The sequence below is a fragment of the Ceratina calcarata genome, unplaced genomic scaffold (genome assembly GCF_001652005.2).
Source record: "Ceratina calcarata isolate Rehan_Ccalc_2016 unplaced genomic scaffold, ASM165200v1 scaffold390.2, whole genome shotgun sequence".
NCBI lineage: Eukaryota > Metazoa > Arthropoda > Insecta > Hymenoptera > Apidae > Ceratina > Ceratina calcarata.
Window position 1 is genome coordinate 321591 of NW_017162324.1, and position 14923 is coordinate 336513.

At 43.4% G+C, this 14923-nt stretch overlaps 1 protein-coding gene across 2 annotated transcripts in view; it reads right to left on the reverse strand.

Moving 5' to 3' along the window:
• Positions 1–14923, reverse strand: part of mthl1 (adhesion G-protein coupled receptor methuselah-like 1) — a 137210-nt gene that overhangs the window by 83673 nt on the left and 38614 nt on the right. For both annotated transcript variants that reach the window (XM_018026861.2, XM_026814672.1), the window contains one exon: positions 1059–1137. In XM_018026861.2, coding sequence (XP_017882350.1) covers positions 1059–1137 — 79 coding nt within the window. The remainder of the gene's footprint in view (positions 1–1058; positions 1138–14923) is intronic.

The window sequence follows — 14923 nt, forward strand, 5'->3', positions numbered from 1 at the left end:
TCTTCTCTCGCCTCGTAACCGGCACCGAAACCCGTTACGCGAAATTCTCTTGCCAATTACGCTCCGGCGAATTTTCATAATTTTTTATCTCTGATGCTTAATTGCGAGTCGACACACCTTTCTCTGGGAACCTTCACGCACGTCACGAACGACACGCTTTTTAATTGTCATTTCCTTAGGGGAATTCTACAAAAATTCTGTTGTCCAGCTACCCAAAACGATTTCCAACCCACTTGGCATGCACAGATGCAGAAATTAAATTAGTACAAGCGCTGTGAGTATTTTTCGCCTGCTCGAAGTAGATGTAATCAATTTTAACCTCTTCCGATTTAATCGAATTTATTCCCCGAAATATACGAAAACCTATTATAAATCCTCGATCATGAATTAAATATCTTGAACTTTGAACTAAGCTTCAGATTTCAAATCCTGGCGTACAGAATGACAGAATGATATAAGATGGGATACGTAGGACAGAAAAGCTCGACCACTTTGCAGTTTATCCCTTGAATTTTGGTTGACGCGAAGAACTTTTATATTTCAAATCCCATTGCACAGATTTCAATGGAACTGAAATTAACCTTAGAAATCTCAGAAATATAAATTAATTCTTTAGAAAATTATAAACTCGTTATTCTTTAATATGTCCTGTCTAGCTACTATAAAGAAAATTGCCACCGTAGAATGAGGATTTAATTTTTGCATAGCTGCATACTAAGTGGGTCGGGAATCGTTTTTAGGACGTTTCTCTGGCTGTGCAAACTTTTGGAACGTGTAATAAACGTGTTTCGAGTTCGTTTCATCGTCGCGTTTCGAATTAAAAATAGAAATAGGGAAACGGTTACGATCAAATAAATCTTAGCTACGGCACAATCGTTTCGTAGATTCGATTCGAAGTCAGTCGCACGGAAGAGTACACACGTGGCGAAATCTTTCGCCGCAGACTCGTTTTACCCCCCCCCCCCGTCCCCCTCCTACACACACACACACACTGTTCCTCGTCTGCCGCTCTTTCTATTGATGATCAGACAAAAGGGTAGCGAAGAAGCGGGACTCACCTGAACGTCCACCAAATGTTGAAGCACATCGTGTTCAGCCAGAAGAACGCAGCCAGAAAGAAGAAGTGCGCCATGATTGCTGAAACAGAAAAATAGGCTTCGTTACAATACTTCTTCACCAATGGTGCAAGGCGCTTAACGGTTGTCCCGCTTCAATTGCTTTTTTCTAGAGGAGAATCATTTTTTCCCACGGGCGACGTTCGCGGCTCACAGATTTTCCCCGTCTGCTCTCTCGTTAAAGGAAAATCCGATTGAACCGTGGGAAATAATTTGTGACAAGTGACTGATAGAAAAGTTTCACGACGCATAAACCAGTGAAGATGAACAAAAGCTTGTAAATATCAAACGCTGAGCGCACTCTGCGATGCTTAAATGCTAAAAGGAATTTCTACCTAAGGTTTTGTCTCAGATAAAAATCTGCAGTCTACAAACGAAACGCTAGTTCGAAACACCCGGTCTCTGTCGATTACTTATTATTTCGAAGTACGGCTGAAATTTCAGGATTCGAGAGCAGGAAGAGATCGGCGAAACCGCGTGCATACAAAAGGTCTCATCGATCGGTCTCCCGAAAATGTACACCCAAGCAGCACGCCCCAAAACCGTCGAAACAAAAGGAGAGACAGCGCGGCGCCGATTCCCAGGTTCGCGATGAACTCTCAAAGATTCATGAACGGAGGGACGTGGACGCGGGCAGAGGGGCCGGGGAGGTTTTCGTGGCTGCGGGGGTTCTGGACAAAGCTCCGAGGGCGGGCGGAGAGAGAGACAGCTTTTGTAAAGATCCGTTTGAAAAGACGGGTGGCCCCCGGTTGACTGGAAACGCACCGGGGGTAACACCGGTCGGTTTCAATAAATATTTCACGCTGTCGTCCGCATTCGCTCTTAAGAATCCGAATATACATACAACGTGGCTATTAATTTCTGAGAACGCAATCGTTGGATTCCTGGTCTCCTCGAGAGTTACCCTTCTTCCACGGCAAAAGAATGAGTCCTCCAGTCGCGAGTAAATTCGAGGGCCGAGCGTCAGCCACGAGCCGCGCATAAATATCTAAAAACGCAATCGACGCGCACGCATAATGTCCGCGAACTGCCACGCAATGGGTTTTCGCATTGGGCGGAGGGAACGCGCCCAAACATGGGGTTGTTCCAATGTCTAAATTAATAGAAATCGAATCATCGTCGCTGCCTATTTAATGGTGTCACGGTATTGTTTTCCGCGGCCGATTGTTTTCCTCGGCTCGATCAATATTGTTCGGCCACGGCTGTTTTCCAATAAGCTATGTAATTGTAACTCGTCGAGCACTGCGACAATGCAATTAGCATGCGCGATGCGAGTATAATATAAAAAGCATTGTGTACGCTCGCCGTCCGTTTATGCAATTATACGACCCCGCCGTTCTGAACCGTTTACAAAATTCTGCCCTTGTTCCGCGATGAATCATGCAGTTCGCGATTCGACGATACAATTAGACCTGTTTCGCAATTTACAAGCGTTACAAGAGAAAAAACGATTTAGCTTTTATGCACTCCTAAATAAAAACAATAACGATCGTTTGAAATGTTAAGAGTTATTGGACATTACATTAATAAAACACTGTAGATAATTTTTGCTTTCTTCAACTTTTGGCAAATATACTTAGCTATTTTATGGAGAAACGACTATGCAGAAGAATAAGCAACAGTTTCCGTTCGCTAACGGTGCTTCTATGTTCGCATCTCGTGATCTCACGTACATACACACACACACACGAAGGTGTGCGATCAAACGGTGATGACGCATGAGAAACTTTTCTAATAGCTTGGCCATTTGCATTCATTCCTGCTTCGTTATGCATGATCGCGAATGTTTACAACCATGGTTTCTTCTCTCACACGTAAGATCACACGGTGCTAGTGAAGGTCTCGGAAGCCAATCAGTGTAAGTCCAGTATTAAACATGAAATATACGCGTCCATTGTTAAAACTCTCTTAAGGCTCTCAGCAAATTGGATATAGGAAAATAAGCATTTTTTATTAGGTTATTTTAAGATTATGCATAAATAAAGTTCACCGGAAGTGAAACAAGAAAAACCAGAGGATGCTATTATAATAAATTGAAGGGTTCAGAAACCAATCATTGTAAGCTAGGTTTTTCTATGAAAATGAGTTATGCCGTGTAAAAACATCCTCAATATATAGGATATAATAGAATATAATAAGTTTCGATTGATAAATCTATATATAATAGTTATTATCTTCATAAACAAACAACAGGCAGCTGCATTTATATTGACCAATGAATAACTACGCAATCTACGTATGCAAACTAACCCAGTACGCGTAACTATGAAAACTAAATATATAATCAACGCGTGTTAGATAATATACAGAGTATTCCAATATGAAGTACCATTTGAGATTATACCCTATCAGCTTTATTATAAGCAACAGTTAAAAAATGCATCATCAATCTACTCGTATGATGTACATTTGAATATTGAATTGCCGAGAACTCGGTACCGTTTTGCTTGAAACGCTTCGCGTTATATCCCATAAGAGCGTCTAAAGAATTCATGCCATAATGCGACACGACGTACCGCGCCAATTTCCTCGAGCACGCATAATCATGCCCCGTCTGGATACCTAATCGCGTATTCCTCAGACCGGCTAATAAAAATCGAACGATAAAAGTGGAAGCCGGGTACCTGTTTGCGAGTTCGAGACTGATTAACAAAGGTAACGACGAGTGACGGTTGTCGCGGGATTACGCGAAGTAGAAAAGCCGACGGGACGAAGGGAGAGGCAGTGCGGCGCGGCGCGGTTTCGAAACTCGACGATTTTCCATTGGCTCGAGGTCGCTCGAAGCAGGATTAACGGCCGCTACGTGGGAAAGTCCTCCCGATAATTCTTCGTCGAAAGGCTTCGCCGGGGGCGACCATCGCCGCCCCCTGCTCGGAAATAATTAAATTTCCAAAACTAATTACGCCTCGTTGCAATTACAACTCCGGCGACATTCATCCGTGAACGGGGCAACACCCATGCGCAGGAGGGGCTCGACCCTTTCACCCTTCTTTCGGAATTTACTGCAGCCACTTCATTTTGAAGCCGCGCAGGGACGGTCGCGAAAACCTGTTTTCCACTGTTCCTAAAGCGTTCGGTCTCGAATGGCGAAGTTTCCCTTGTCGAAGAACGAGAAAGTGAAAGTGACAACATCCAGTGAGTGGAGAATCGAGAGTCTCGCGATATCGCGAACTACCCCTTTTCATATGGTAATGGAGTTCTACAGAGATCTCGAGATTTTCCCTTTCTTCCTCCAAGACGCAACTTTCCGTATATCGCGTGTAACAAGGCATCTCCGACCAAATCCGAAACGGCACAAATCCTGCCTCTGATTAACAACGCGATTATTGCTATTAAATGAATGAATCCTCTCCTAAACTGTTTCAGATCAGTTATACAATTTTTAATAGTATTATCATTTCTCGAATGACAGTAGTATAATACAATTTATACCTTTTCATTATAAAAGACCATGCATTTTTTAAAGCAAATGCACTTTTTAACCCTCATTAGGGAGAAGCAAGTAAAAACGTCTAAAAATTGCCGTCATAACTATTCAGTCCGTAGATTTCATCATCGCGAGTATAATTTCGTGACGATGAACCCCGACGGGAAGAGGGGAAATAACGAGTGACGTGGGTCGATGGCGTACATAGAAAGAGGTCTGGAAAGTGGTCGAGGGTTAATTTAAGTTAACGGATATAGTCGAAGGAGTACCGTGGCCGGATGGTGTGTTACGGCCCCATGGCATGGTGGTGCCGCTGGGGCGAGTGTCAAGGGTTGAAACGTCAGCTAGGTTAAGGGCCTCGATTTGCATCGTGGTAGGAGGGGCTCGGGAATTAGATTGCGCCGCCTTGACCCCGCCGTTTATCTCTTTTCTTCGCGAGGGTGCCGTCTAATTGCCGCGGGGGTGCAAACACCTAGCCAGCTGTAAACCTGTATCGATCTAAACGGCTGAGAGTTCCCGTTCAAAAGCAGGTTTTGAGACATTAGCTCACTGGTGTGTGTATATCTCTGCGGTGGGAGGGTCGCGATGCTGTTTGATCTGTCGGATCAAACTCCGGGACTTGGAACCGAAGTTTGTTTCTCGGCTCGCTCCATGAATAATGCAGTCTAAGAATGTCTAAGTGCCGCTCGCAGAATCGCTGTTTGATTTATGATCTCTCTGATTACTCGCGATATGTAACGCGAGGTTCGAATTACAAGAAGCTTCCCCTTAGCATTTTTAATAAACACTGTGGTAAAGCCTATTGTTGCAAATAACAATAAAAGAAGAGTTTATTAAAGAAAACTCGTGTTCCACTTTGAGCACAATAAGTTGTATGACAGAGGTTTTATTCTTTTCTCATCTGTCAATCTTTAAGACCTGATTTCTTTGACACGAAACGAATCAAGCCTAGCGCGGAGTAAGAAGCGCGTGCCGTAGAAACGGTTAATCTAATTCCCGGGTCAATTCAGCGGCGAAACCTATCGGCCGGGGGCGTCTTGTTGGCCGCGAACGGAAGAAACTCGTTAGAACGGGCAACGTGACACAACTTCAGAGATTAATGCCGGCGCATTAACATCGGTGATTAAGTTAAATACTACGGAACGGGACCGTGGCGACTCGGTAATTAAATCATGCCGGATTTATCGCGCCGCTCCGATTTAGAACCGGATTAGAGTTTGATTCAACGCGTCGCGCCTCCCTCTTCAACGGATCGGGAGAAGGGTTGTTACGCGGCTGCGATGAATTATGAAAGTTAGCGACAGGCCCACGGGGACGCTCGATCGGTCAGTTGAAATATTAACGCCCGAAAAGAACGACACACCCGGGGACCAAACTTTATTCCCAGGACGTGGACCGTGCTAATTCGCAGCGAAAAACTGAAACAGTACTACTGCAATTTAATTTGAACAGTTCGCGTTCAAATTATTGCATAAAATATTTATTCTTCATTTCACCAATACGAATCGAAATAACATATTTTACTATCTCTGGTTGTAGGACCATCAGTGAATACTTTTTTGAATGATTTCAGAAAATAGATTTTTAGATATATGACAATTGGAGTGTACATTTAGGATATCGAGAGCTGATGGTATAATTATACAAGGAAGATTAGTAGACGAAGTATAAATATTACTGGTGAAAGAATTTGAATTGTATCATTTAGGTATACTTCATATCTCGAGGAGAAGAGTTTAGAAAGCTATGACTAAAACCGTCTTGATATATTCAGTGACTTACTAAATAAATTAGCACTGTTCGACACGGCGTTAACAAGGCATTAAACGTTGATACCGCGGTGTGAAAAAATTTACAAAGGAACGGGTTCGTTGATCGAAGTTTCGACGTGAGGACGAAAATACTAGAGGCCTCGTCTTGGACGAGAATTACAGTGGTGTGTAAAGGATAAATTCGCCGGGATTAATAAAAGTCGCTGTGTTTTCCCGCAGAATTACGATCGCCGTTTTTACGAGTAGTTATCGTTTGCCGTTGGCGAGCGTGTCGCACCGGATTTAACGTCCCGCGTTTATTTCGAGAACCGGGGCCGATGCGTACTTTACATCCATAATTCCGCGCGGAATTAATCGATGCCACGCGGCTACCCCCGTCGAACATCATTTCGCGACCAGAAGATACGCGGGCCGCGCAACCCGCTGGTCAGCTCCCGGTGTAAACGATTAACGTGAATAAATAAACAGCGGGAAAAATTTATCGCAAACGGAAACGACGTGATTAACGATTTCAGGAAACGAAACGGATCAAAACATTTAGACGTTTCAAATTCTGCTAACCGTCTAAATTTATTTTATATTCCGCGCTAACTATTGCCAGAGCGAACCGAGAGCGAATAATATTTCTGATGCAGAGAAACATTCACGGTTGACAATTAGAAAAATGTGTTAATGGTGTTTCGCGACACTTTGGCGGGGAAATGGAGATGAAACGGGATTTGTTATCGGGCTACGATATTAATAATTATCGCTGGCTCGTTCAGAGCGACGGTTTTCATACGGAACGGGGTTCCATTTGCGAACCGGGCCGGAGCGTTCGTGAACGGGTCGGCGTCAGCAAACAACGCACCTGTAAACCAATTTAATCAAGCTTGTGATAAAACTGATGCGACGAATATTAGATTCCGAAATGGATTGCTAGTATAAATCCCGCGTGAAATACGAACGCGGGTGCTGTTACGCGGAAAAACCTATGGAGTGTGAAACGCGGAACGAGGAAAATAAAAAAAAAAAGGAATTTCAGACCGAGAGAAAGAGTAGCGCGGAACTATAATCGCTTCGATATCGAGGCTGCGTGGGGAATTTACAGCCACCGCGGCCGTCGCTGTGACACGAATGATGCGCGGAAACGAAAAAGTCTATCCCTATATATCTACGCTCGATTGCCGAAATTCGACAACGTTGATTTTTCGGTTTTTCCATCGGTTGAAACTTGTTTTGGTCGCTGATAAAAGAACAGCAGTGGCACGTGACATGAAATGCAAAGTCGAATTCTACGCGAAATGTAACATTTAATAAACGTGACTGAGACCGATTACGTCTTTCATCAGTTAAGGTTGTTCTGGCTATAAATTGAACTAGTGATGCAGAGTTTAAGTTTCGCAAACAAATAGTTAATACAGTAGACCTCCGAATGACGTAAATTCTTCTAACGCGTCAAACGATAAAACACAGGAATTAGCTGATTTAAGAGTTCAATTCGCTTTGGTTAAGAAATAGATTATTTTCTTCATCGTTACCAGCTTTTTGCGTCTCATCGTGGCTTTGTTTTTGGAGTTTGATTTTGGACGATTCAGACAGTGACTAATAATGAAGATTGTGAAAGTATTTGTCAATTTAAAAAATGGGCGATCTAAATTGTAAAAAATATAAATATAGTATACTAGTGTGCAAAAACTGTTGGTAGGTTTAGTGTCAAAATTTTCTATAAAAATTCTGTCTATTTAACAAATTTAATCCTTGGTTGAGAACCACGGAGAGGAGGTGGCCCATATTCGGACCACTTTCGAGAGGACTCTAATGAAACGTACGGTGAATCAGAGTACAGTGTATAAATACTCTGTCCCTTTGCGGTTTCCGGAGGAGACCGCCCAACGCGAATCCGCGACACAATCGTCGAACGGACCATCCGCCGGGAATAATTTATCCGTTTTTACGCGCTCTAAGTGGAGTAGAGAGAGAGAGAGAGAGAGAGACGAGAAGAGAATCAGGGAACAATGCCAGAGAGCATCGGTGCACTTGCAGACGTCCTGACGTAATCGCCACATTGTCGCTCGGCCACCGTTATAAGTCATCTCTAGAGGTGACCAGCTTCCTTGTTGCCAAAGGAAACAAACGATGTTTTGTAACGTAACGACTCCCGTCGTTATTGAAAGAAAACTTTGACGAGCGTAAATCGTCCGAGACATTTCTCTATTACCCGGGAAAACACGTGTGCGAGGTGATTATATTTAAAGATCACACGTGTTTTCGAACCAGATGCAAGACGGTTATAGATTGTGACACAATCAACGCATAGATGAATAACAAATCAGGAGCCGATTTTTGTTTCGAATGAAATTCAGCGTCGCGAGAGTCCGACTGGGGTGGGAGGAGTGGCTAATTTCTAATCGAGATTAACGAGCGGAAAACATCCGTAGGAAAACGAGGACGGAGAAAGAGACGAGAGAGAGACAGAGAGAGAAAGAGGATTAAACATCCATCTGAAAGTTCCCCCCCGTCTGAACCCCCGGTAATCCGTACAATGCGAACTCCTGCTAATAAATTTCGACTTTCCCATTGTTCCGACGGCATAAGCGGACAGGCAATATGCAAACGAGCTCCCTGGGCGACTCGAGATCTAACCCCGAGAGCCCCGGCGACGGCCGTTGCCAACGAGCACCGTGCCGTCGCCCTCGTGTCTCGATTGCTTCCGATTAGCCCCGAAAATCGTGGCTACTTTCCCCGGACAGATTCGTCACCGGTACTCGTCGCGGCTCTAATCGACGCAATCAACGCCGGCGACGAAATTCTGTTATATTTAGCGTAACGAGCCAATCGAACAACGAGAGAGAGACGCAATGCGTGGCCACTCGAGATCCACCACTTGTGGTTGCGACGTCGCCGCAGTCTCCGAACCGCGTCTGGATCTCGAGTGTCGCTGAAATTGCCGGCGGATGACGTCCCCGGAGTTCTTGAAGGAGTTCGAACTACTTCGCTATGACTATCTTAAAGCTAGAGTGTCACTCGACAAATGTATTCGGTTTTGTCAGCCACTCGACGTCTTTTAAAAAGCCAATTTTTATCTCGGTTGTTATAGCACATTCAATGTACTGGCTGGCCAAATAGAAACGCGATGAGTCGTTGAGATACGTTTATTGATACCATTTCATCCGTACCAATGCTATTAATTTACCCGCACGCTTTAATTATCGAATGTACATTTCCCAGTATGTACATTAGCTCACGAGAGTATTCGGTCACTTTTTAAAATGAAATAACTTATTTAATACTAGATTTCATAAAAATTGGTTAATGTTGATAATGATTTATATAAATTATATACAATAGATGCATTTTCTTACATACAAATTTTCTATAAATGCACAGAATCTGCAGTCTAGTGATTACTGTCATAGAAAAAGTTTCCTCTGTGACGTTATAAGTCATCTCTAGAGGTGACCAGCTTCCTTGTTGCCAAAGGAAACAAACGATGTTTTGTAACGTAACGACTCCCGTCGTTATTGAAAGAAAACTTTGACGAGCGTAAATCGTCCGAGACATTTCTCTATTACCCGGGAAAACACGTGTGCGAGGTGATTATATTTAAAGATCACACGTGTTTTCGAACCAGATGCAAGACGGTTATAGATTGTGACACAATCAACGCATAGATGAATAACAAATCAGGAGCCGATTTTTGTTTCGAATGAAATTCAGCGTCGCGAGAGTCCGACTGGGGTGGGAGGAGTGGCTAATTTCTAATCGAGATTAACGAGCGGAAAACATCCGTAGGAAAACGAGGACGGAGAAAGAGACGAGAGAGAGACAGAGAGAGAAAGAGGATTAAACATCCATCTGAAAGTTCCCCCCCGTCTGAACCCCCGGTAATCCGTACAATGCGAACTCCTGCTAATAAATTTCGACTTTCCCATTGTTCCGACGGCATAAGCGGACAGGCAATATGCAAACGAGCTCCCTGGGCGACTCGAGATCTAACCCCGAGAGCCCCGGCGACGGCCGTTGCCAACGAGCACCGTGCCGTCGCCCTCGTGTCTCGATTGCTTCCGATTAGCCCCGAAAATCGTGGCTACTTTCCCCGGACAGATTCGTCACCGGTACTCGTCGCGGCTCTAATCGACGCAATCAACGCCGGCGACGAAATTCTGTTATATTTAGCGTAACGAGCCAATCGAACAACGAGAGAGAGACGCAATGCGTGGCCACTCGAGATCCACCACTTGTGGTTGCGACGTCGCCGCAGTCTCCGAACCGCGTCTGGATCTCGAGTGTCGCTGAAATTGCCGGCGGATGACGTCCCCGGAGTTCTTGAAGGAGTTCGAACTACTTCGCTATGACTATCTTAAAGCTAGAGTGTCACTCGACAAATGTATTCGGTTTTGTCAGCCACTCGACGTCTTTTAAAAAGCCAATTTTTATCTCGGTTGTTATAGCACATTCAATGTACTGGCTGGCCAAATAGAAACGCGATGAGTCGTTGAGATACGTTTATTGATACCATTTCATCCGTACCAATGCTATTAATTTACCCGCACGCTTTAATTATCGAATGTACATTTCCCAGTATGTACATTAGCTCACGAGAGTATTCGGTCACTTTTTAAAATGAAATAACTTATTTAATACTAGATTTCATAAAAATTGGTTAATGTTGATAATGATTTATATAAATTATATACAATAGATGCATTTTCTTACATACAAATTTTCTATAAATGCACAGAATCTGCAGTCTAGTGATTACTGTCATAGAAAAAGTTTCCTCTGTGATTATATTCGGATTAAGATGTAAGAAATACATAATTTACATAAGAAATAGGAAGATAGTGGAGATTTGCCTATCGGAATAAAAATGTGAACAGAGCTTCTTGCGGACCGTGTGTCCTTGGCTAATTAATTTCCCGGCCGACTTCGACGTTTCCTCCTTTTTCCCAGGGAACCTACAACGCACCGGGGGGGCCTCCTTTTTGCGAACGGATAATTAACGAAGCCTGGGCCAGCCGGTGCACCTTCTCTCCTGGCAGTTGTTGCCAAAGAGAAACAACGCGGTCCTCCTACTCTCGTGGGACGTCAATTAGCGGGTTCCTCGCTCGTTTTTCGCCTTTCTTTACCAGCTCCCTTCTTTTCGTTACCTTCCTCAAGAGAAATTTATACGGAGGTACCCTCCTATCGCATCCTTCAAATTCGCGTTGAATAATGGATGAGTGTCCAAAAATCTCCAAGTGTTGTTGGAAGAACCTTGCAAGAAAGACGTAGACGACACAAGAAACATTTCCTGTTCTTTTTTCTTATCTCGTCACGAATCGAAACAAAGATACGAGCAAAGAAAAAATATATCGGACACGAATTAATCTGTAATCTAATACTAAAGTATATCTTTTCAAACTTTATTATTTTTAAAATTTGTTTAATAACGTCGACATTTAATCGTACCGATATGTTTATTACGACCTGAAGAATAACGTACTACAGTTTGATTAGGATCTGCAATGTCTTGCATTTTAATAGAATCACCCTAAGCTCGTCGCGCCTCGGATAATAATGGACTCATAAAATTTCGCGAATTCACAGAAAATAAAGGGTGCGACGTCTCTTGACAGGTGTACAGTCTCGTAAATTGACAACAACGATCGACCATTGTAAAACGAAAATAAACGAGTCTGTCCGGAATTAGTAACAATGTCCGATACTTCTTCGCCAACAAGAACAGGAAAAAATAGCGTATGTGACAAAGCCGAGACCAGTGAATCTCCGGAACGAATGAAAGGAGGGATTTGAGGGAAATGGTTTTCCGCTCATAAAATTCTTAACGGTACTATATAGCTTGCCCTCAGCTACTGTCTTGCACTGGACTGGTGACCTCAAATATCGCCCTGAGACATCCAAGCTCTCTATATCCATACATACAATAGGACGATGTATGATTATTGTTAGTTCAACTGCATTAACAGTGTGTTTTATAATGTTAATAAGTTTCCTAGAACTATTTCGAACTTCTTTGAACCTCACTGTTTTTAAACGTAATTCCATCTGAATTCTATCAACGATCAATAATTGAATCTCATTTCTATCCTCGTTACTCTTTATTTTTTATATAATTCTATTTTCCTTTATTTATAAATTTATCTTTTCTTTCTTGCCATGCAAATACTACTGTTTTCATGTTAAACCAAGGGGATGTTCCCGTTTATATTATATTTTATAATAAATGTATTATTATTATTAAACGGGAAAAATCGAGAGACAAAGGGAATGACAAGGAAAATATGTATCGCGGAGCACGCACGATTGCACAACGGCTTACGGGGGGGTAGAGACGGTGGGCAAGGGGGGCCAGCTCCGAAGATTGTCGTTCTGGCAGGCGGCCAGAACCGGGGCAAAGTTCGAATTTTCGTTGCACGCCCCGATATAATAACCCGTGTGTGTCTGCCATAGGAATTCCGCAACCACTTCAGAGACTCTTCAGGGAAAGAGACAACGTGCTGGTGGGGGGCAAAGACAAGATACGAGCGCGTGGCTTCTCTCTGCGTTTACGAGAAGCTCGCGTGCACGTATCCGCGGATCTACGCGGTGGCACGCGTGTGCGCACACGTCGAATGCCGGTCGATCGTACCCGAGAGTCGAGGGTCCTCGAGGGTTAAGCCGCTTTCCAATGTTGCTCGAGCACGCAGTACACAGCGGGGCTATTAAACCGACGGGACTGACTCGTGAAAAACTGCCACTGCATCGACTCGTTAAAATCGCGGAACGGAAACGGGGCAAAGGGAAACGGAATCGTCGTTTTGTTGCCATTTATGAAGTCCCTGTTTTCCTTTCCGCGATCAGGGCGAGGATACGTGCGTTTCGGAAGTCCTGATGCGTATGAGCATACTCCCAGTTAAAAGCAAATCCTTACTAATGAATGGGCAATAGTTCTATAGAAATAATACGACGCGAGTTTCTCATTTCACGTGTGTTCTTGTGTGCTTGCATTGAGAGCTTCGTTAGACGTAAGCTGTCGTTAAAAGCAGAGATTTAAACGAAAATTAATATTTTGTAGTATTTACGGTAATCGCCGACGATATGGCAACATTTTTCTCCGGGTATATGGCCGCAGGTCATCCGTACCAATTGTTGCAAGTGCTCGCTCGACACAAACCTCAAGTCTTATATATAAGTGTGTTTTATAATGTTAATAAGTTTCCTAGAACTATTTCGAACTTCTTTGAACCTCACTGTTTTTAAACGTAATTCCATCTGAATTCTATCAACGATCAATAATTGAATCTCATTTCTATCCTCGTTACTCTTTATTTTTTATATAATTCTATTTTCCTTTATTTATAAATTTATCTTTTCTTTCTTGCCATGCAAATACTACTGTTTTCATGTTAAACCAAGGGGATGTTCCCGTTTATATTATATTTTATAATAAATGTATTATTATTATTAAACGGGAAAAATCGAGAGACAAAGGGAATGACAAGGAAAATATGTATCGCGGAGCACGCACGATTGCACAACGGCTTACGGGGGGGTAGAGACGGTGGGCAAGGGGGGCCAGCTCCGAAGATTGTCGTTCTGGCAGGCGGCCAGAACCGGGGCAAAGTTCGAATTTTCGTTGCACGCCCCGATATAATAACCCGTGTGTGTCTGCCATAGGAATTCCGCAACCACTTCAGAGACTCTTCAGGGAAAGAGACAACGTGCTGGTGGGGGGCAAAGACAAGATACGAGCGCGTGGCTTCTCTCTGCGTTTACGAGAAGCTCGCGTGCACGTATCCGCGGATCTACGCGGTGGCACGCGTGTGCGCACACGTCGAATGCCGGTCGATCGTACCCGAGAGTCGAGGGTCCTCGAGGGTTAAGCCGCTTTCCAATGTTGCTCGAGCACGCAGTACACAGCGGGGCTATTAAACCGACGGGACTGACTCGTGAAAAACTGCCACTGCATCGACTCGTTAAAATCGCGGAACGGAAACGGGGCAAAGGGAAACGGAATCGTCGTTTTGTTGCCATTTATGAAGTCCCTGTTTTCCTTTCCGCGATCAGGGCGAGGATACGTGCGTTTCGGAAGTCCTGATGCGTATGAGCATACTCCCAGTTAAAAGCAAATCCTTACTAATGAATGGGCAATAGTTCTATAGAAATAATACGACGCGAGTTTCTCATTTCACGTGTGTTCTTGTGTGCTTGCATTGAGAGCTTCGTTAGACGTAAGCTGTCGTTAAAAGCAGAGATTTAAACGAAAATTAATATTTTGTAGTATTTACGGTAATCGCCGACGATATGGCAACATTTTTCTCCGGGTATATGGCCGCAGGTCATCCGTACCAATTGTTGCAAGTGCTCGCTCGACACAAACCTCAAGTCTTATATATATATTATTTATTTTTCTATTTATATATTTATTTTTCTATTTATCTATTTTATTTTTCTATTTATCTATTTTATTTTTCTTTTTATATTTATATATATTTATTTTTCTTCTATCTCAATTATTATCGTGCTGGCACAGTCGACACTTAACTTTCTCCCTTGCTGCGCGTATGAATCACGAGCGGTTCTAGGAAATTCACCTCTCCGGATGTCTGATCGAGCCCAATCTCGATCGGTTGCCATACATCGGA